This window comes from Ptiloglossa arizonensis, chromosome 4 (assembly GCF_051014685.1).
Source record: "Ptiloglossa arizonensis isolate GNS036 chromosome 4, iyPtiAriz1_principal, whole genome shotgun sequence".
Lineage (NCBI taxonomy): Eukaryota > Metazoa > Arthropoda > Insecta > Hymenoptera > Colletidae > Ptiloglossa > Ptiloglossa arizonensis.
In genome coordinates, this window is record NC_135051.1 from 23,787,016 (window position 1) to 23,809,740 (window position 22,725).

General features: G+C 38.9%; 3 protein-coding genes across 7 annotated transcripts; 2 read left to right on the forward strand and 1 right to left on the reverse strand.

Moving 5' to 3' along the window:
• Positions 1–429: 429 nt before the first annotated feature.
• Lbr (lamin B receptor) lies at positions 430–15,029 on the reverse strand. The gene is made up of 9 exons (XM_076308546.1): positions 13,993–15,029; positions 3,018–3,175; positions 2,763–2,943; positions 2,400–2,680; positions 1,956–2,319; positions 1,574–1,872; positions 1,243–1,496; positions 1,052–1,176; positions 430–979 (listed from the first exon to the last, which is right to left on the reverse strand). The coding sequence occupies exons 1-9, from the start codon at positions 14,090–14,092 to the stop codon at positions 696–698; spliced, it is 2,046 nt and encodes a 681-aa protein (XP_076164661.1). The 5' UTR covers positions 14,093–15,029; the 3' UTR covers positions 430–695.
• Positions 3,952–6,314, forward strand: LOC143145654 (heat shock factor 2-binding protein). Its single transcript, XM_076309229.1, has 6 exons — positions 3,952–4,379; positions 4,542–4,731; positions 4,811–4,929; positions 5,009–5,113; positions 5,177–5,442; positions 5,755–6,314. The coding sequence occupies exons 1-6, from the start codon at positions 4,323–4,325 to the stop codon at positions 6,074–6,076; spliced, it is 1,059 nt and encodes a 352-aa protein (XP_076165344.1). The 5' UTR covers positions 3,952–4,322; the 3' UTR covers positions 6,077–6,314.
• Positions 7,891–19,469, forward strand: LOC143145301 (monocarboxylate transporter 9). Of its 5 annotated transcripts, none has more exons than XM_076308540.1 (11): positions 7,891–8,756; positions 16,107–16,407; positions 16,487–16,630; positions 16,713–16,918; positions 17,030–17,258; positions 17,360–17,808; positions 17,889–18,117; positions 18,189–18,364; positions 18,447–18,669; positions 18,771–19,018; positions 19,102–19,469. In XM_076308540.1, exons 1-11 carry the CDS (start codon positions 8,664–8,666, stop codon positions 19,249–19,251), a joined length of 2,448 nt encoding a protein of 815 aa, XP_076164655.1. In that variant the 5' UTR covers positions 7,891–8,663; the 3' UTR covers positions 19,252–19,469. The 5 variants fall into 5 exon arrangements, with proteins under 5 accessions (XP_076164655.1, XP_076164656.1, XP_076164659.1 ...); XM_076308541.1 differs by having other exon boundaries at positions 17,378–17,808; XM_076308544.1 differs by lacking the exon at positions 7,891–8,756 and adding an exon at positions 9,085–9,831.
• Positions 19,470–22,725: the final 3,256 nt, after the last annotated feature.

The window sequence follows — 22,725 nt, forward strand, 5'->3', positions numbered from 1 at the left end:
TCTAGAATATTACATACTCTATTTAAATAAAATTATATAATTTTATAACCTCAAGTTGCTAGAAAAATTATTTATTTGTCAGTTATTAATTATACATATTTGTATAAAAGTATAAAATTTTTTATTTAGTGTCTTTATCATAGAAATATATTTTTCACTACATATATTTTGTATTAACAAGTATTTTGTTCTATGTATTCTTCTAAAATCAAATAAAGATGTTTCATTATTGCTAGGGCCTTCTTTAACAATGCACTCACAATTAGAAAATAATAAAAACAAAGTTCATATAAACATATAACTTACTTGATCTTATTTTTGAATTACATCATTGATATGTCAATATGTACATTTTTTTTTTTTAATGCTAAAATCATTATTCAAGTAGGTCTTATTAATAAGGAAACACCTTGTATATAGATAATTCTTATCTCTTTCTAAAATAGCACTTTCCTCATTACTTTAGAAATTTTTAAACATGAATTGTATACTTAAAGCTAACATAAAATGTCATGATTATTTTTGGTTTTTGGGTCTTTTTAACTTGGACCCTCACTTTGATTATTTAATATATAAACATATCAAAATGTCATTCTATAAAATAATGAGCATTGTAGAGATTTAAAGGTACAACTTTACGACAAAATTTGGTATCTAAAAATACCTTAAACATATTGCGTATATAATATATTGATTTAAAATATACGATATAAAATCATATATTTTACACGTGATATATACTGTTCCCAAGCTAAACCATAACGCATTTTACAACGTTCATTGTCCCTAATTGCTCTGTGTACCAACAATCCTGTGCATATAATCGCATAATAATAAGGCAGAATATCACATGCCAAACTTATACATGACATCGACCACCACATCATTATATCACCCAAGTAATTAGGATGCCTTACATGACCCCATAATCCAGACACTATAAGCTTTTTACCACGAATTGTTGGAATAGTTTCTAAATCTATAATGAAACATAAATAAATGTATTAAAATTTCGATATTAGCTTAAAAGAATAACGATTTTAATACTTACGCGATACTGTCGGAGACAAGGGGTTCTTTCTGAATTCATTTTTCTCCAAGTTACTAATTTTATACAGTAAATATCCAATTATAAAAAACAGTATAGGAAGTGCAAGCAAATAAGTGAATTGTGGCCTGAAAAAGAAATAATTAATTTTATTAACGTTTTCTATATATTTTTATTCACTTCTTAATACTTACTTGTTATACAATATATATTTGGTCATAAGTGTTGGCAAAAATGGAAATAGCATATAACCAGTACATAACATGTAACCAGTTCCCTCATACATTACTTCAAAAGTTGTTAGCATTGCAGATTCAAAGAGGAGTGCATCCATTGAATAGATTATTTGTAACAGAGCAGCTAGTATAACACTTATGTTAAGGTGTTCTACACTATAACTTTCGGCTTCTTCGATTGCTTTTGTCACAATAGTTAAATTTATAAGAATCTGGAATTTGAATATAAATATATAAGATGTATTTTCTATGCTTTATAATTGTTAACACATCTGAAAGAAAATATTACTATAGCTATCATGGCAGTCCGGAAAAAGTTCATTTTAATATCCAGTGGACCAATTCGTGGATTTATCTCCCTTCCTTGCCAAAAATTATAGATTACACTATTTGTAGATCCATGTATATTGAGATTTACTACAGGGGCTTTGTTTCCCTTCATGAATAACAATAATGACAAGATTACTCCAATAATCCAACCGCTGATTGAAAATTGTACATGATTTTGCATAATGAGATCAGTGACTTCAAACTCTTTATATACACATGTGATAAATACAATTAACGATAAAAGAGCGCATAAAAATCCTGGAAAACAATAAAAATTACAATTTTATTCAAACATTCCGTTTTTAAAATGGTTAAAAACTCAAAAACTAAAGCAGAACTACCATTTAAACGATATTGCAATCTTCCAATTCTACTCTGAGGTCCATCAACCTTTGTTCCAATTGGAGAAATTGAAACAATAGTCACAAATAAGAAGAATCCCAAATAAGTAACAAAAGCTTTCAAATTTATGTAAGAATTTAGATCTGTAGGTATATCAGGATACTCAAATTTACACTTATTTTGTGTACACATCAATTGTGGCAATATTGTAATTAGAGGTGTGAAAAATATGAGAATAAGAGTACCAAACCATCCACCCCATTCTTGTGGTTCACTAATCATATTTATTTCTTTCTCACGTTTCTCTAATACGTGTGAATTTAGTTTTGCATCTTCTTCATACTTTATGATTTTTAACAGATTCTGAAACAAAGTACCAATAAACACATATAACAAATTCAAATCAATTTATAATAAATAATTTATAAATGAAAAAACATTACTTGATCTCTTTGTACAGAGTGACCTCTTTCTTTCGCATCAATGTTAAAATCATGCACTTGACTCTTCCTTTCTACTGGAAGTGAGACAGCTCTATTCATATTTCTTGTCAACATAACCATTTTATGATCTAATTCAGGTTTTGGTGTAACCGAGAAAAACCTTGTTGATCTACGCGTAACTCCTAGTTCTTTCAATCGAGATTGAAGAGGCATTGTTTCGGTAGAGTTATCATTATCATTTGTACTTTTTGTGTTAATGATATTTTCATCTTTAGGTGCATCTATACATAGCAACCACAAATAATCATATCCATTAAGAATATAGTTCCTAATAATGTGACATTATTTCTCGAATACATTTACCATTATGTACTTCTACTCGTGGCAAGACTCTTGAAAATCTACCCCGCATTTTTCTATTTCCAGATGATGGAGATCTTCCAGGTGAACGTTTACTTGGAGATTTTCTGCTAGGTGAATATCGAGAAGGACTTTTTCTACCTTTACTAGTTGATCTTGTTGTGCTTCTAGATGGCCTACTCATCTAAAATTTTAGATTAATTCACGATCAAGCATTCACAATGCATTTTTTGGTGTTGAAGTGTTACAAAAGAATACCTTGATATCATTCGAATGAACAGTATATTCAATGCCTCCTGCAAATAACACTTTATATCGTTCACCCCATGAACTTAATATTTTTCCTATAAGATATTCATCTGTGCTTGGATATTTAGCAAGTACAACGTCTCCTTCATAAAACTTCATTTTTATACCTACAAATCAATATTGACCTTTAAGGAACCATTATGTAACATAACAGTTAAATGTATCAAATATGCAGAAAAATTTTACTATATAAGAAAATTGTGTTTCATTTATAGAAAAATATCATATAGCAACGTTTTAAAATTCAAATTAGAAAATAAAATAAATATTGTTCCTAATTTATTCACTTCAATACCATTGTCTAAAAGGGAAATCATGAATTAAATTCTAACGTATGGAACTAGTAATCGACGTATTTATACAACTTACATGTAATTTTACTCAGACAACAACAATATCTTATAACGAGATTCTGGCTGGTTTAAAAATAAGAGAGCTTCTAATCGCGAGGTTATAATTAACGCTTTTTTTTGCATCATAACACGAAGACGCGCACACGCTACGGTGTTCGGAGATGCATAAAATGCAGCCCACGCTAGATAATTGTAGGAGTCGCATTCGTTATGATGCATTTACAAAGAAGCAATCTTGTATTTGATTCTTTCTTTACATTATTGTAAATAAATATCGAATTTCGAGCAAAGCTATTTTTAAAGGTATTTATTGGATTCACAAAATTGAAGATTGTCGAAAAAATGTATAGTAATATAAAAAGAATATATTGTAAGGGAAAACTAATTGTAATACGTTTCGTCGCCAACTTGATTTCTGATTTGGGTGCGTTTACATGACATTCACTCTACTTTTATTTAATACTTGATAAAGTGAAAGACTTCAATTTTACTTCCTTTTTTTTCTTTGATAAAAATATTAAATAGACAATTAAATAACTGATTCTGCAGGATATATGTAATATACGTAAAAGAGTTATACGCGTGTCCAAATGAGCGGTAAATTATTTGTAAAGAAGCGCTTGTATAATATGTATGGTCTTTAAACTTTTTTAATTGTGTCGTTTTCATGCACGAGCCTCCACAGTTGTGTAATATGTAATTCAGTTTACTAAGTACATTTGCACTAAAGTGAATCATAGTTAATACGATATGACATGAAGTTTTGAAAAGACCATTAACGTACCGGGAGTATTTTCAATGTTGAAAAGACCATTAACGCACGGAAGTATTCTCAATGCTATCAATTCGTTGATTTTAAAGAAAAATTATTTATACCAACGCAAAATTCAATCGAGTAAATATGGACACAGATACGCACGTTGACCAAGTAAATTTAAAGAACGAAGAAGAATTTTTGGTACGTACGTGACATTTATCGTGACGTTTAAACTTTAAACCTTAATGCTCGCCAACATTATCACTTCTGCGTTCTGCGGTTTATGTGTTATAAAAGTGTAGCCGGAAGTAACTCTAAAGGAAATTCATTTCCGCGTAATATAAACACGTTGAATTTTTTTAGATTTCCCTGGAGAACACTTTGACTACCGCGGAGAACAATATACATAACTTTATAAAAGATGTTTTGCAAGTACTCGCCGATTCTGGATTAGATTTTAATTTAGGAAAACTAACCATACAGGAAAATCAGAAAATACAGCGTATCATTAATTTGTTTCTGAACACGTTTACCGACCAAACAAATAAGGAAGGTACGTACGTCGCCAAATTTATTAGATGGCATTTCGTAAATTAAGTTTACAAAACGAAACTTTTCTTTGTTATGCACAGAGGAGAAAAAAAAAATATCTACCTTGGAACAGGAATGCGAACGATTGCGTACCGAGTTGCAGCAACAAATAGAAGGGAATAAAAAAGCACAAGAAGAAATACAGTATCTAAAAGAACAAGTGATTTTAGAACAATTTAAAACTTTTTATCAAAATTCGTAGTATCTTTGCACAAATTCGTTCTTTCTTTTTTTTATAGATACTGAATCAGAGTACATACTGTACAAGTTTGGGAGCGGTTTTGAGCCATCTAACCTGGCGAGCTTCTAAATTTCCCGAGATTGTTGATATATGGCTTTCCACGGTAAAAATTCTGTTCTTTCTCAAAAGAAAACAATAAAGTTTCTTCATAATTGTCCCGTTGCAGGTTCAGCATAAGATCGGTGAATTTTTATCGATAACGGACGGAAGTTTCGTTGCATTTATAAATACTTATCGAGACGCTTTCCCGCCCACCAGTAATGTTGAATATCAGTTTATAATTGGGTTGCTGGGCATTGTAACGAACATATCCTCAGGTCCCGAGGGACGGGAATTTTTAATTACCGATCCGAATGGAAGAAGTTTTGTACAAAAAATGGTGAAGCTCATGCCTACTCTACCTCTTTCTCAAGGTTCACTTTCTTTAAAAAGGTTAGTTTACCAGGGATTATGCAAATTTACAAACGATTGTTGACAAAAGATTTTAACCGGTCAAACACAATCCCCACTTTTGCGTTAGTTCCTCTTTTGTTCGAAATATAGAGAACCCCTGTTTGCAGGTTAGTACTTTCTGCTTCTTAAGCGCAACGGTGGGGAGTGGCCCAGGAACGAAAGGTGGGGCGACTGAGTAGCCAAACACTGTGGTGGGGATGGCAACTTAGTGACCTTGAGCGGCTAATATCTTTCGCCCTGACTGCAGTATTGATTTCCTCTTGTTCCTAATCGTGACGTATCTTTTTGCAGATTGATGCTCATGATATTGTATAACGTCAGTATGAATAAAACTGGTTTTCAGTATCTATTCGAGTTACGAGTAGGAGACGTATTGAGCTATTATCTGAAAAACAATTCGCTACCGGATAAAATACAATTGCTTTGTCTACGTGTTTTGCACTCGATTACATACGGTATTACCAATCCGAAATATATTCACGACTTGATCACGACCCTACCGATCAGCAAAATAGAAGATGTCGCGACCTCGAACAAAAACGAATTAAGCAACTGCGCCAAACAAGTTGTAAAACACTTAAGAGACTCGCAGAAATTCATAAGCTCGAATTAAATACGTTTTGCCAATCAGAATCGTGTGTCGATTTTAATGTATTGCGTAAGTCAAGTTAAACACCGCCAGTAAGGACGAAATTCCATAAACGCCGCCGTTCGAACCGCGTTTCGACGAAATAGCGATGATAATATTTACATTCGTAGAATTTTATCTCGTGTTTTCGTTCGAAGCAACACGTTACGTTGGATTGCAACTGTGGTGATGTCAAACATCAGAATATCCTTGGAACATGTTCGTGACTGGTCCGAGAACTATCAAATATCGATCTGCTTTATGCTGCTATGAAATAAAAGCAATTTCGTGGGATAGCGTACGAAACAGTCCAAATTGATTACTCACGCAGTTATTGTGCAGCGAAACGTAATTGGGTGTACAAATATTTTTGAAATAACTCGACCAAAGTTGTATACATATATATATATATATATATATATTTGTGTTTAACAGAAATTTTCTCATAACCTAAAAAATTGTACACAACGGTACCAATTTGCATTATTTTCGTTTCGTACATTCAATTGTCTCGAGTTGTATCAGAAAATTGATATTACTAAACATAATGCGTCGGTAAAGAAACACGTTAGAAACGCTCGACATGTTACTTTAAATTTCATTGTGCTCTACGGGTGGCCTTCGGGTTCGAAGGTTGCGGCAACGCCACAACACCGAACACTGCGGTAACTCGTTTCCGAGTCGCAACCCCAGTGAAAACATTTACACGTGCATACGTGCACTTCACAGTTTTAAACGATACGGATCTCCCGTACCGACAAACCTGCAATTACCAGCGCATTAAATTATAGCTATGGCCCAGTTGAAAAGTAGCAAAGTTCCTGCAACTTTCAGCTAACGGGCTGAATCGATACGTTTCAGATCGATATATTCGCCAAGATGTAGTCTGCAGGTAGATAAATAGACTACACGAAGTGTCCAAATGGAAATAGATCATTTTCAGTGTGACCCGAACGAATGCCTTCTTTTCGTGTTCAAAGTTAATCGAGCTGGAACGAATAGGTTAGAAGTTTGACCCGATTCGGTAACCACGAAGGAACAGCTGAAATTGGTTACAAAAAGTCGGTAAAAATATTTTCGCCGGTTTGGAAAATATCGCAACACTCTTTGTCTTCGATTCGTTTGGCGAGTCGATATTCTACATGCAAGGATATGTACATATATAATAACAACTTTCAGATAGTAAATAGTAGTAGGGATAAATAAATTCGTCGGTATTTAACCTACTCGATCAACTGCAATGGGTACTAAAAGGATTTGAACGTGTTTGGTTACACGTATGTCCACTCTCCCCTCCCCGAAATAAAGACCCACACATTTAGGAAACGTTGCACCAATCGCTGGAGTCAGTGTACGTTTATCGATCGTTTCGATGCAAAAAAAAAAACAAAAAAAAAAACGAAAGGAGCAAATAACAATAAAAAAAAAAATTGTCAGCGAAAACAGCAACGAATAAATCTGCACGAGTTATCCCGTTTCATTATCCCGCATGAAGAGACGGACAGAATTCCGAATCTACGGGAGAAAGAAGGACACGGTGAGAAGAGAGATACGTATAGACGCATGGTAATACCGACGCGAGCCATCGCGTCGATAATCGACCTGCGCAGACTCGTGGGGAGAGACCGCGTGGAGGCGTGCGCGACGAAAGATCGCGCTTGCTCCGTAACCGCGTCCAAGTCCAGCGAGCAGTGGAACGATTGGTGGTGGGAGCTTCGAGCAGAGGGGAAGGGGAGGGGGGGTACGCGTCGCGACGTCCGGCGTCGCGCAAACGGGAGATCACGGCAGGCAGGCAGGCAGGACCTAGGGAAGGCGACGGCCGGGCGGTCGTTTTATTGATCCCGGGGCGCCGCGGCGCTACCCACCCGCGGCGGGATCGTCTGCGAGAAAATTCTCTTCAACAGGATTTTCACGTCTATCTTCGGAGACTGAACCGCGGGAAATAATTGAAAAGAAAAAAAAACGACGCTCGTGACGGAACCACGAGATCGCGTTGTAACCGAGGAATTGATACGGTACGGACCCTATCGGTGGGAGAAGGTTCGAAGCGCGGATCGAATTCGGTGGACTCGGCCCGTGCGGGGTGCAGGCGACGTCCTCGTCGTCGTCGTCGTCGTCGTCGTCAAGTTTCGAACGATCCGAAATTGGTGGCCCGTGCCCGGCGGTTGTGTCGCAGGTTCGTCGTGTAGGTCGTAAAACAAAGGAAGAGAAACGACCGGTGACAGCGGTCGACGAACGGTGTCCACGGATTCGGGGGAGGATCGTTCGGGATCTTCGTGTCGTGGTGGAACACCGATGGACTGAGGGGTACGCGGTAAACGTCCGGAAGGAGCTGTCGTCGAGCAGCTTGGCGACTTCCAGGATTATCATAAAACGCCGATGGAGGGCATATAAATCGAGAGCGGGCGCACCGGACCGCCCGTAGGAGGTGTCACCCGGCTCGTGATCGCGTCGATCTCGCGTCGTTCCACGTCCTCGGGGACGCGGACACCGGGATCCGGTGGCTGTGGGTGTCCCCGAATCGGTTTAAGGCAGTGACAACCGACTTCCGGGTAGGCGCCGCGGCGCCGAGATGGGCCCCGCCAGCAGCCGCGAACAGATTGGGGAGCAGATCGGTGACGACGACGGCCTGCAAATCAATCCGAAACCTACGGCCAACAACATCGTAAGTTTCGTTGAACGTTAATAACAGTTTTCATTAGCCTTGTTCCTAGCCCGTTATTCGTCCGATTTGTCGATAATTATTGAACGGTTCAACCCTTTGTTCATCCGACGCGAGTATCGCGGGTGGGTACGTTCGAGTCGTTGGAAATACAGTTCCGACTGAATTCGGTCTGTGTTTCCACACATGAAGTAGGAGAACCGAACGCCACGATTTGGCACTCTATTTTCGTCATAAAACAGAAACGTATTCGCGCATCTGCGCTAGAACTCCTTCCGTGACGAAACACTCCCGAATGTATAACTTGAGAAAATAACCTCACGTTGAAACGTAGTTCCAACGAATACCTCGGCGAGAACGGTTTTCGTAGCATTTCGGGAATATTCTACGCCCATTCGTCATTTGTAAACGGTGTTCATTTATTTTTTCCCCCGTTCCGACGTCGTATCCGTGGATCGAATTGTGTGTGACGTTCGCTCGTATCGCGACAGTTTAGCGGTGTGTATCATCGGCCTCAACGGCGGGCAGATCTTCATCCGAGTACGATATCTTGTGCATACTTGGAGTATCAGGGCGCACGCGGCTAGAACTTTGTACCTATCGATAGATCGCTTTGTTCGTTCGGATCCGTGCGACAACGTGACTAATGCCTGCGTGGAAATCTGTAGCGGAAGGAAGACGGTTACTCGTCGTGATATAAAGAAAAGAGAAAAAGATCGGCACACAGAGAGGGATATCGGAGAACAAAGAGGGAGGCTATAAAGCAAAACGAGACGATGGGACACGGGGAAGACTCGGCAAGGGAAATGGAGTGAGATGGAGATTCTATAGAGTGGGGAATGGGATGGACTCCACGTCCGCGATGCGATAAGTCAGCCGGTGGTTGAGCAGCGCGCATTTTCATATCGCTCGTCTCTTGTACCGTAGCTGGACGCTGTCCACTCAGGTGGCGCGAGTCCGCCATCTCTCCTTCTCCCTCTCATTCGTTCACTCACTCACCACGAGGGTGTATTCATCTTCATTCAGATAGAACGTATCTGTCACACGTTGCTATTGCGCGATGTCGCCTAGGAACAAGGTACGTAAAATTTCTACAATTCTGGCGGGACATAATATTTTTGCAAAGTTACGCGCGTATGTAATTTCGCGATCGTTAAGATTAAGAGACTGAACGCCGCTGTTGGTGAATTTCGATCACGCCCGCGACGCAGTGCATCGGTGCTGTCCGTGACTGACCGCGCCTAAAACCCCCGCGAAGCGCATAAATCCGGTTATTAAATTTCACAGAAAACGATACACCCGTTAACCACGTGGACCATTGTGATCTTCCGGGCAACGACAGCGCCGTAACATAATCGATCTAACACGAATTCGACTACCATCGATACCGAAATCGCGACGAACGATTAGTGGGCGTGTTTTCCCATCGTTCTCCGGGCGCGGAATTTTTGCTTAGTCTCGAAATTCTCGCGATACGTCGCATCCTCGACAAACTTCACGCAACGTTCGCGATATCGCGCGGCTGGTTACCACGGATAACGCGGAATCTCAAGGTAAATAAGAAAATACACGGCACGATCGGGTTAATCACGAATCGCACGAGTGAAAGTGGCCCGCGTGTAGTCTGGCCGACGAGAACATTGATAATGCAACGGTTGCAGACGGCCCCCTCTGATATTAATAACGCCGATGCAGAGGGCAGATTTCACGTATTAAAATCTTCTTGCGTGTTGGGTGGAGTCGTTTTCCTTTGGCAGCTATATTGTTCTTTATATCGCATTTCTTGGCATAGACCGTATCACGTGCCAGTTTACAATGGACGCGTACACCGAGAACTGTGGATTAAGATGTATATACTTTATTACGTGCACGCATCTTATCTTTAGAGTGTTTGTTGAATTTGTTATCGTTTTATATCGATGTCGAGTATGTATTTCCCTTATCCCCGGGCTATTCGGTCACTGAATATTAGAGCACGCAACACGAGTACGTGTTTCAATTACTTCGTATCGAAGGTCCCCGCGTTTACACGTATTTATAGTATGACGCGAGTCGATTAATCTCGATATTCGTTACCTGAATCTTAAACGCATAACCTCCATTAACGATGTGGAATGTTTAATTACCGAAATCGATGAACCTGGTCGCGATGATTGTCAATGATAAAGGTAAAACAAATAATACTGATCGTCGCGATTACGCATGGTAAATTTTCGTAATCCTTTCAACAGATTAAACTCGATTACGTACAATCGCAATGTCGCACGTATTATCACCGATTTATCGATTCTTCGAGCACGTAATCATTGAATTGTAGTTTTGCTGCCTTTATCTTTTTAAATAAACATTCTCTGAATCTATCACGACGCAACGAACGCGCACGAAGAAAAGCCTGAAAATATTAACGACGAGAAAATTCGGTGAGGTTACGATAATTAAAGCGGGTATTCGGACAACACGAATGTGATTCATTGAAACTGCAGGAACGTTGCTCTTCCTTTCTGATTCTGCACGTCGTTTATCGCAGTTACTAGTATCTCGCGGTCCTAGGCAAACTGGGGCAACACAGAAGAGGCGAACGCTATCGTAAACAATAGCCCCATTGCGATTCAGGAAAACATCGCAAGGCGGCTCGTTTGTGTTTTCTGAGTCATTTCAAGGCGTCGCTGCCAGCGTTTCCAAGAAGACGAGAACCAGATGTTCCGTCGATTATTGCAAATTGTTGATCAACGTTTGTACGTACGCGCGTAACACCAAGGAAGTACAAAAGGAAATGCCGCGCGCTCGTCCGTCGTTAGGGATCGACCCGTTTGTTCGGTTATCTCGAGAACTCGGTTATCGAGTCCCGGGATCGAGACTAGAAGCAAACAGTGTTTCGTCAATTATCGCGAATTGGTTCGCTCGAGCACACTGCAGCATGGCTAGGCCGTTAATTTTTCCGCGGAGATGAGAAGCAGATGGTGTTTTCATGCGCTCGTGCCTCCGACTCTAATTGTCGTTGGTTATTATCTAATTAATTCATAAGCGTCGTCCGACAGACGAGCATCGTGGAACGCGTTGCACACAGTCGTTCGCGTGATCGAGAAGTTACGTACAGTGGTACCAGTCTCTTCCCGCGTACCTATTCCCTTTTGTCGTGCGCTGATTATTCGAGTGTTTCCACCACTGTCACCTGACTCGAGATCATCTTCAGAATGTTTACTTAACGCTCTCCTCTCCTTGTCCCCACCCCTCCTCCCCGACCCATGTTTGACCGCCGTTGTAACTCGATCGTTGGTGATTTTCGTAGACGAACGGGAGCGTAGATGGCTATTGATTAACCGCGATTCCATGTTCCGCCAGTAATCTCGATAATATGATATTTTGGTAAGCTTGAGCTCGCGTGCGAGATCAATTTCATGGCGGTGTAAGCATCGACTTAGATTATTAGCATTCGCGTCACACTACGATATGGCCATTTCACGATACACGGTGTTTCTTGTTCGGCTATTCGGTCGTTCGATCTTGAACGTGACATCTCGCAGCCAGCTGATAATACCGTCACAGTGGAAACTGTCACTTTCATCGTGAAGTACGAGCGTTGCCAGCAAATATTTGCTCGGTGAGGTAACGTTTCGAAACGGCTAACTCTAAAAATTGCATAAACTGGTGTGGTCGAGGTGGGCTCGTCTCCCCGGTGTCCGTTAAAAACCGTTCTAACGCGGTACACCGGACTAATGGCTTACGCGGAACAACGCGTCGATACATTGAACGTAAGTTCGTGCTGCTGCTTCGTTAGTAAATAACTTGCCGATCCGCGCTACTACACCAGTCAATGTGAATCATTCTTGTTGAACGTCGAGTGACATTGAGCCGTGTTGTGTCGATTACTTGGTAAATACATCCTGTAACGCGAAAAGTAACCCTTGAAATATGATGATTGATTCATTGGACGGGCGCGTATGGCAACGAAGAGGTTTTTGGCATTGCATGGAGCCCAATGTCACGGAGCAGCTTTATTTTCGTGCTCCTTTGTTGACGGGGCCCAGTTCAAAATTTTCGAATAGAATTTACCACCCGTTATTCATTTGCTCGATCGCGTTTCAATTTTTAAATTATTATCGACGATTACGTGTCGTTGTTTATCGTTTTAGACGCGCGATTAGTGCAATTTTTTTGCCGAGAATACGCTAAGCTAAAGCAGCGGCACTGATGTTTCTTGCACGGTAGAAGATAATTCAACGATCACGATCTAATGTTTTCCGTTTTAATCCGTTGAGGATCAATTTCGAATCTTGGGATTACTTCACGATCACAAAGAATTTAAACAATGTTTACAACATGGCTTTACTACTTAATCTTCGTTTTTTTTTGTTTTAATGATTTCTTAGTGATCTTAGAAATGTAAAACAAAAGGAGACTACTAAGGACATACTCGAACTGTTTACATCATTATCTGAGCTTCTTAATACTATATAGCTTTCGTTTATGTAACACTTTTGTAAGGTCACAAATCATTTTAAGGGAATCACTTCGTATCAAAACCTGTCGTGTATGTTGTGCATAACTTTCGAAACGGCCGTTAACTGTCAAATCGATAATGTCGTTCCTCTCGCATTGTAACGCTTTCGTTCGACTCCGCTAGTACGGGTAATTTTTAGTTTATTCAACTGGCATGTATTTGAAATGAAAAATGATGGTCGTTTGAAAATGCAAGGCGTCTTTCGGAACCATGGACGATGGTAGATTCGTATCGTATCGTCTGGTTGTCGCGCCACGTAATTGTGACAGGGTGGGGACGCGTGTGCGACGCTTTGCATTTATAGGTTAACTTTTCGCGCACGGACGATCAGTGCCGCTTCAACGAGGGCTCTGTGCTCTCTCGTTGTCGTGAGGAGTTCTTTTGTCCGTCGAGTACTTAAATCCTCATCGAGGGCCGTGGGATTCAATCGTCGTGTGTTTCGAATTCACCCAGAAATCGAGCGTGATAAACAGTGAATTTCGTACATGAATTCGTAACCGTCAACAACTCGATGATCCGTATTATTGACACCTCGTTGCACTGTGTTCCCTGTTAATCGATCGTCGTTTCTGCTGTACGAAAATCACTTGAATGCAATGACAGAAGAAAGGATGTTGCATGCATAGAGGAAACAAAGTTACTTTGTTCGTGGAAGTTCGAGGAAAAACGCTATACCACGGTGTTCGCGTATAAATAGAATCACCGTAGCGCGCAGTGGTACGCAGCAGCTATACATACGTTTACGAGCAGCCAGCAGCCTCACTGTTGGAGAAGTTGTCATGACAATTCGCGCGTGTTGTGTCGTTTCACGAGGTGTACAGTGTCGCTTCGTTCGCATGCATCCGATGTTTTGTAGTTGGACCTCGTCAAAGACCTGAGCTGGGACGCGTCACCGCGCCTATGTGCATCGTGACCGGTGGTGTCGCGGCACGAGGAACAACATAACGTTTAGTCGGTTTCATCGCGAACTTGTACTTTCCACTATACCCACTGTTTTTTGCGTTCGATGACGTTGGTCCACTTAGTCCGTGTAGGTCGTCGGGCACGGGATGCCAGTACGGTAGAAGTTAACACGGGGCGCGCGTGTTCAAGAAAGGACATGGCAGCAGATTTTGACGATTGATACTGCTACTCCTGGCAAACGCACAGGGGCAGTTTAAAACGCGCTGAGGTGACGGCAGCGTAGGAAACCTTGCGGAATAAAGTGACGAGGAGGAAGAACATACAGCGCGCAGCTGCGCGCTTCTACGAAAATAGAACTCTGCACGGTGTGTGTGGAGGCCAACACGACGGAAGGAGCGCGGAGTGTGACATTAAGGCGATCGTAGAATGTCGCGCGTGTCGCTCAACAAGTCGCAGTACAGCCAGTACGGCTCGCGTCGCGTGCGGAAGATCAGCACGGTACGTTTCGAGGTTTCGTGTTTATTTGGTAATCGCGTGCGTGCGTGCGTGCGTGCATCCGTCCGTGCGCGTTAGTACGCGCCCCTCAACTTTCATCCTCGGGTGATCTCATTCGCCTGACCGCGTCACGAACCGCTCTCGTTCGTTCGTTTGGGGACGACACGTGACTTAGCCTTGACAGTCGGCGTAATTTACACTTTCGTAGGGATTAATGATAATACACGAAACGAGTACGGAGTTCCACACCGTACGCGTACGTATGCATCACGGCGTGCACCCGTCCACACCACTGCATTCGCCTTTGAGCGCGATTTGCATCCGTAGTGAATGCAACGCCGATCGTCTCGAAAAAACAAGGTCGAAAACAATATACTCTTGTGAGGTTCCTTCGCCTTGACGTTAGGTGGCGTACGTCTTGCCGATTCTAATGACAGCGGATCAGCTGATCGAGTTGACCTTCCTTCCATTCGGCTAAGTCACTATCGAGTAGTCCATCGATGCACTTGTATCTGTTAGCGCTACATTTAAATTCACTAATGTGTCGCCACTCGAGGTCATTGCTCGGGGCGCCGCTGTTCGTCCGAAATGACTGCGAAACAAATTTACGGATCTCTCCTCATATTAATACGCAGAACATTTTCAAAGTAAAGAGCGAACGAAATTATCGATTCAAGTGGATTATCTCTACGAACAACGTTTTTTAGATTTCGTAATTTTTAGAAAATGTAAATAAAGATGATAGAGTATTTCGTGAAATATGGTTGTTTCATTATATGACAGGGATCATTTGTTTTAAGAGATTCATGGAAAAAGCTATTTTATCTTGGCTAAGCACATACCTTAGATATTGGTTAAGCCACAGTAGCCATATAATATCTATGCTTGTGTTTGCGTTATAAGATCATATAATACGACGCCGTCGTTCGTTTTCACACTACGCTCGAAGAGGCATTTTCTGAATCAGTGTTTGCATTAATTTAGTTTACTCTTTTTTATTTTAGTTTTATAAAATTTTCGTTTTCGTTAAAAAATTCATTTGCAAATTAAAGAGGAAAATGCACAAGGTCTTAATCGCATATCTTTGATTCTGTGACGTCTTTAAGAATTCTTAACTAAGTATCTATTAATCAATCTCTTGGATACTGTAGCCATCTATTAAGTATCTATGTGTTTATGCACTGGCATAAAAGGACGCTTTTTCTTGCAGCACTCAAGGTGAACTGCCACTACTTTACTCAAGGCAAACACAAATATCAATGCTACAATGCAACAAGATCCTAAAAATATTCTTTTAAATATTCTGTTTAGAAGCAGAAGTAAATTATTTTGCCTTTTTCATTTTTCTTTCTTTTGTGTATTGTGAAAATTAATAACAATAATATTGATACTTCAAAAAAATTAATTGTACAGTTCAACTATTTTTCTAAAAACATTGTTAATTTTGTTTACAGACGGAAAGCGAATATTCTGTAGAAGAACATACAAGATTAACTAGTACCGATGGAGCAGGTGATGAAGCATCTCCAGACGATGAAGGAGGCTCATTATGCGAATACCACGATATACCACCTCCACCAGATGGTGGTTATGGTTGGGTGGTGGTATTTGCATCATTTATGTGTAACATGATAGTAGATGGTATTGCCTACACATTTGGCGTTTTTTTGGGAGAATTTGTTACATATTTTGAAGAAGGAAAAGGCAAAACTGCATGGGTTGGCTCATTGTTATCTGGCATGTACCTCAGTGCTGGTAGTTATCTTCACTTTAATTGTAGTTCATCTTCAATTGTATTTAGATTTTAGTTTAAATAAATTTAATGTTTTTCCAGGACCTGTTGTTAGTGCTTTAACAAATAAATATGGATGTAGAGCAGTTTGTATGGCAGGCAGTTTTTTAGGTGCAGCGGCATTTGTACTTTCAACATTTTCAACTAGTGTAAATATGCTAATGATGACTTACGGTGTTATGGGAGGTGCGTGTAACATATTAGATTGCTATGTAATTTATCTCTTTACGTTATAGACGTTTTTGTTTAATTATATCACTTGTTTCAGGAATTGGATTTGGTCTAATATATTTACCAGCAGTAGTTTGTGTAGGTTATTATTTTGAAACCAAAAGATCTTTAGCTACAGGCATTGCTGTATGTGGTTCAGGATTTGGCACATTTGCATTTGCACCTCTTGCTACAATGTTACTAGAATCATATAGTTGGAAGGGGGCAAATTTAATTCTTGCTGGCCTTATTTTAAATTGTGCTGTAAGTATTATGTTGTCTATGAATATATACATTAAAGTGCAACACTTAGTTACATTTTCATAATTATTCTAAAAAATAAATTTTACATTTGTTAATAACGATGAATTTTAGGTATTTGGAGCATTAATGAGGCCATTAGAATACCCAAAACCATCTTCTGTTAAACCATTATTACAAAGAATGGCAGAAGAGAAAAGATTTCAAATGGAGCGCGGTAGTATTGGAGGATCTTATTTCATGGTTCAACTTCCTGATGGATCCATGGAGAAAAGAATGAAAATGCCCATTAACATTGATCCTGGTGTTCACTCCAGTTTCAATTTAGACCAATTAGTGCCTGGTAAGAAAATCATTAGTGCAATCAATTTAATCACATCCATTGAAAAGACATTTAGTAAGGTGTTCTAAGATTCACATCATTCAATACTCATAATATTAAAGGAACTCCTTTAACACCAGTTCCAACGGTGCCAACCCTCCCCACTATATCGGAAGTGAAAGTACAAGAGCACTCATCCAGTGGAGCAACTAGTAATAGTGGCAGTATGGATTTAAAGAATATTTCCACCAAGTCAAAGAGTAAAAGGAATATAGACGATACCAAAGATGCATCAGAAAAGTCTGAAAATGAATTCAAGCCAATTATGCCTAGAAATGCTTCGCAGCCTGCTTTCACAACTCATGTGCAAGGTTTACCTAAGAATGGATCTGTACCTTTCTTCGATAGAATTCGCAAAACTAGTACTGGCGAGAGATATAAGCCAAGTCTTAGTGCGATTAAGAATTCTAGAACAACGTTGAGTTCTAATGGCGATATTAGAAAAAGTTTGCACTTAAGACTTTCTGCAAGCAGCGTTATGGGCTCTCGGAATAATAATGCAGAAGTGGACGTACGTATTGTTGTAATTCAATCGAATATATGTTTAATGAATTTGATATACCTTACAATATAAATTATATACTTTTACAGGACAGTGAGAGTATTACTTTTACCACTAGTAAATCTAGTATTCCAAAGGAAAAGCCACAGATTATTCGGCCTTTGTCGAGAAAGGACATTTTTTATAGTGGCAGTGTAGTTAATTTGCCAGAATATCAGAGTCAAAAGTCGCTCGCAAATTATCGACAAAGTGTTATTTCTTTACCAAAATCTGTTCGTGGAGATATTAAAGATACTGACGTCGAAAAGGCACCGGAACGTAAGCAGTTTTTCAAAGAAAGAAATGTATTTCTGTTTATGAATTTTCATTAATGCTAAAAAATATTTCAGAACCGCTCTGTCCTTGCTTGGTGTTACCTGACTCGTTTAAAGAGGCTTTGGCAACGATGATGGATGTATCTTTATTGAAAAATCCAGTATTCCTTTTAATTGGTATCAGTAACGTATTTGGAATGGCTGGATTGTATGTTCCCTTCGTATATTTAGTAGATGCTGCAGTTCAAGATGTAAGTTAAATATTATAATTTTTCTTTTTCTATCAAGAACTATTTTTTGTGTGATAATAATTTAAATGTATATAATTTTTAGAAAATTGATAGAAATTATGCATCATACTTATTGTCTATAATTGGCATTACAAACACTGTGGGTCGTGTAGTCTGTGGATATATTGCTGATTTTCCACAAGTAGACTCTTTGTTGTTGAACAACATTTGTTTAATTATATCAACAGTTGCTGTAGCAGCAACTCCATTTTGCCATTCTTTTGTTGCTTATATCATCATGAGTATTTTCTTCGGCATAGCTATATGTGAGTATCTAAAGTGATAGCATTGTTTTATTGTTTGCCTTATGTTTTATTATGACTATATATGTATATATTTTTTTTTTTATTTTCTTTTAACATTTCAGCTGGATATATCTCCTTGACATCAATTATCCTGGTAGACCTTTTGGGTTTGGACAAATTAACGAATGCATTTGGCCTTCTAATTTTATTCAGAGGAGCTGCTGCTATCGTTGGTTCACCATTGGCAGGTGCCGTTTACGATGCAACGAAAAGTTACAGCATCCCATTCTTCATGGCAGGATTTTTCTTCTTTGTTAGCACTGTTACCAGTTTCATGGCTCCAGCGATGAAACGATGCACAACGCCGCAGGTATGCATTAGATGTTTGAAGTGTGTGACATAAATATTATTTACCTTTTCTGGATGTAACAAGAGAGATCAAATTTGTTACAGACTCAACCTGTGATATTAGATACATTGACTCCAATCGATGAAGATATCGAAGAAGAGAATGAGGACGATATCCCTGAAATCGTAGAAACTGCGCCATCTCCGCAAGAACCACCCGAGAAAGAAATTAAGCAAATAGAGTCTGTTTTATAAGTCTGGTCCGCTTAAGGAGAGAGAATCGCCTTCACCTCCGAGCCACACTGTGATAGGGCTGCTGCTTTGAGAAGGTCTGAAAAAGGTACTTCTTCGTTATACATTTTAACGGATAAAGCACAAATTAATGAGTAAAACCTGATGGTATTTTTAACGCATTTAGAACTTTTGCGATAGTATCTAATTTTTGTTATAAAACTAATAAATGAATTACACACATATATATATATATATATATATATACATTTATATATATATACATATATATATATATGTACATTTATATACATACATATATACACACACATGCGATATAAAAATGCCATCAGGGGGAAAACTTCATTTGCCTATGTCAATAGTAGATGATAGATAGAAGAATTTATTAACTTAATCAGTATAAATTGATCAGTATAAAAAAATGTTGAAAATGTGAAAAAAAATGCTTTTGCACTTGCATATCAAGTAAAATTGAAAGAATATTACTTTTCATCATAGATATACATGATGATAAATATTATGATTTAGAATAAGGATGGTCAATCTTAACTTCAATGACTGGCTCTCTTTGTCTCCCCTCTCCCATTAGTACTATTAAGAACACTTACTCGCTTCTATTTTTGAGCTAATATTTACGTGTTGAAAACAACGAAAGACATTTAATGTTCTATGTCAAGTTTCGCAAGTAATTTATGTTAGCATCATATGCGACGCTGTAGAGTTCTAAGCGCGGCCAATGTCTTTCACGATCGACCATCCTTAATCGAGAATTATCCCACCTATATACTTGTCACTTAAATCTATTTTTGGTCGCAATCCAAAGATACAATTCCAATTGATTACATTCAGAGAGATATTTTTCTTGCATACACGACAAATGTATATATTATATAGGCGAAAGAAAAAAGAATGGTATGTGGATTAGATTACGTACACAAAATACATTCGCTGTTGCGGAAAGAATTGTAAATAATATATAGACAATTGTAAAATAGTGTATAACGAATTTTGAAATTAGGCATGTAGAGAATGATTTCTTTTTAGGGACCTTGTTACTGTGAGGTTATCCTGTATTAATATATTGATTAATGAACAATTAACACACTGCTAGGTAGAGACTAATTAATATATTAACGATTCAACTAGAACGTTTATTTCACTGAATGTATAAAAAAAAAAGAACGTCACGTTTGACACAGCTAGTTTGTGTAAATTAATCCCTTAGCTAACAGAATTGACTGTCGGGAAAGTATAAAACGATTGAAAGCACATTAATTAACACAAACTAATTTTCGACTAATGTACGCTGTACTACGCGAGCGCCAGCGTACGTGAAAGAGGTCGTCGTATCACTTATATCGTATAGGTAACTAATTAATTACCGATTATCGCGAGTAGAGAAAACGTTATTCGATTATAATACAGTAATTTTTATTTACAAAACGCATACACGCCTATGATCCTTGTAAATGTATAAATTTATATGTCTGTATATAAATTTATACATTTATATATATTATATACATAATGAAAAGAGAAGAGTTAATTGTAAATCTTGTTAAACGGCATATGAAAAAATGTTGTACTTGTGTGTACATTGTATATACGATGGTTACTGGTAACGGTTACAGTGATCAATTATCGATATGCAATCTTACAACTCGAAAGAAAAAAGAATAAAGAACCGTTGCTGTCGATAAAAATACCAACAGTGCTATTATCATCGCTACTACCGCTATCACTATTACCACTACTATTATTATTACACTATATTACTTAGTACAACTATTACGACACTTATTTTTATTCTTATGAACGTTGGGCAGGAGACCGAGTTTCTTGTGGTTTGAATCAAATATAAAATGTATACATGCTACTCAGTCGGAAGTGTGGACGTGTGCACGCGTGTCGCGACGAGTCCTGCAGTTACACTATATAGAGTATATAAAATATTATCGACGCGCGTGTTCATGTGGCATTTCGCATACGCATGTTTTTTCATATGTATGTATGTTGGAACAGGCGGGACTTTAGCAGGAGAAATACACGAAACGTGTGTTTGTCACATGTGTGCATAATAGAGGCATGCATGCGTATGAGCGTTTTAACACACGTGCGCACGGACTCTTAATCCTGTGCATATGTTAAATGAAAAAAAAAAGTGAGGTATATATATGCTATGGTACAAAGAAGGACAAATGTATTAAGTGACGTTTATTGAAATTGAAGAGGAATTATGAATTTTTATTACTGAAACTTTGCGTTGACTTGTTTATTTATTTACGTATGTAACTCCCCACGTTCCCACTACGAGGCGCACGTATTTCACAGAGTATCCAATCACGTGCGCCCTCTACGCTTTTTCGATCGTTTTGTTCACAGGCGTTTTCTATATATTGGCAATTTTTTCGCCGCATGTAAATCACGAGTGCGCAGTAAACGATTAGCAATAAAATATTGTAATACGTCAACCAGTTTCGATTATTGCCACGTTGGCTAATTACCGATAATTACTACTCACAATCATTCATCGCACACCGTTCGTGACCATATTTTAAACTTTAATACATATCCCACACGTTTGATCCATGTCCTACATATGAGAGTTGTTGATTGCATTTAGAGTATTATTATAACCTTGAAAATTATGCGGATAAAAACTCAAATGACGCGTTACTATCGATACGCAACCAAATCAGTATTTTCGCTTAATATTTAGTGCGATTAAAAATCCATCGATACGATTGATAAATATTCGTCATTATTTACAGAGTGATTCTTATCAACTGATCAATACGATTATCTTCAAAATTTGAAAACCTATTCAAGAATTGTCGTGTAAAATATTTTGTTCAGGGGGACATTATTTCGTTCCTGCGTTGAAAGCAGAGTTCCTCAGATCAGTTGAATATCTTACGGTTTATCGCATTAATCGTTCGCATCGATCGCTTAATAAGTATCACCCTATACAACGCGAAACGTTAAAAAGGTATCAAGGATAGTCACGGTACAAGAGTGAAAGGCCAAGCGCGCCAAAAAATCTGAAACGTAGTGTCGCGAACACAGAAAGACCATAGGAATAACCTTTTCTCGTTTTTTCTCTCTTTTTTTTTTAAGAAATCGTTGTTTTCTTCGGTTTCGGGGCGGACACGTGTTCGCGGTCGTTTACCACGGATCCGAGGGATCGTTCCATTTCCCACCTTCCTCGGTTCCGGACGAACGGGACCGAGACTCCGTCGCGCGATAGGTGTATATTCTTGGCACGACCTACCTTAAAGTAAACTTACACTTTCGTTCAAACGCCACCGTGCAACAGGAGGGGCGAAGCACAGGAAACCGAACGGACGGAGGTTCGGAGGAACGCCACCTTCATTCTATCGCGCGAGAATTGCAAGTGGCTCGTCTCGTACATTTACCGCGACTCCCTCGTGTTTTTCTAGCAGTGGTGCCGCCGCGTGTTCTTCGTCCCTCTCCCGC

Excerpts from the sequence above, each read along its gene's own strand:
- LOC143145654 (XM_076309229.1), top strand. The coding sequence starts at position 4,323 with ATGGACACAGATACGCACGTTGACCAAGTAAATTTAAAGAACGAAGAA. Across the intron at positions 4,732-4,810 it reads CGACCAAACAAATAAGGAAG|AGGAGAAAAAAAAAATATCT; the intron begins GTACGTACGTCG and ends TGTTATGCACAG. Across the intron at positions 5,114-5,176 it reads TTGATATATGGCTTTCCACG|GTTCAGCATAAGATCGGTGA; the intron begins GTAAAAATTCTG and ends GTCCCGTTGCAG.
- LOC143145301 (XM_076308540.1), top strand. The coding sequence starts at position 8,664 with ATGGGCCCCGCCAGCAGCCGCGAACAGATTGGGGAGCAGATCGGTGAC. Across the intron at positions 16,631-16,712 it reads GACTTACGGTGTTATGGGAG|GAATTGGATTTGGTCTAATA; the intron begins GTGCGTGTAACA and ends CACTTGTTTCAG. Across the intron at positions 18,670-18,770 it reads TTTCTTCGGCATAGCTATAT|CTGGATATATCTCCTTGACA; the intron begins GTGAGTATCTAA and ends TTAACATTTCAG.
- Lbr (XM_076308546.1), bottom strand. The coding sequence starts at position 14,092 with ATGCGAACGAAGCGACACTGTACACCTCGTGAAACGACACAACACGCG. Across the intron at positions 3,176-13,992 it reads GCTGCTGGCTGCTCGTAAAC|GTATAAAAATGAAGTTTTAT; the intron begins GTATGTATAGCT and ends ATTGATTTGTAG. Across the intron at positions 1,873-1,955 it reads ATTGCAATATCGTTTAAATG|GATTTTTATGCGCTCTTTTA; the intron begins GTAGTTCTGCTT and ends ATTGTTTTCCAG.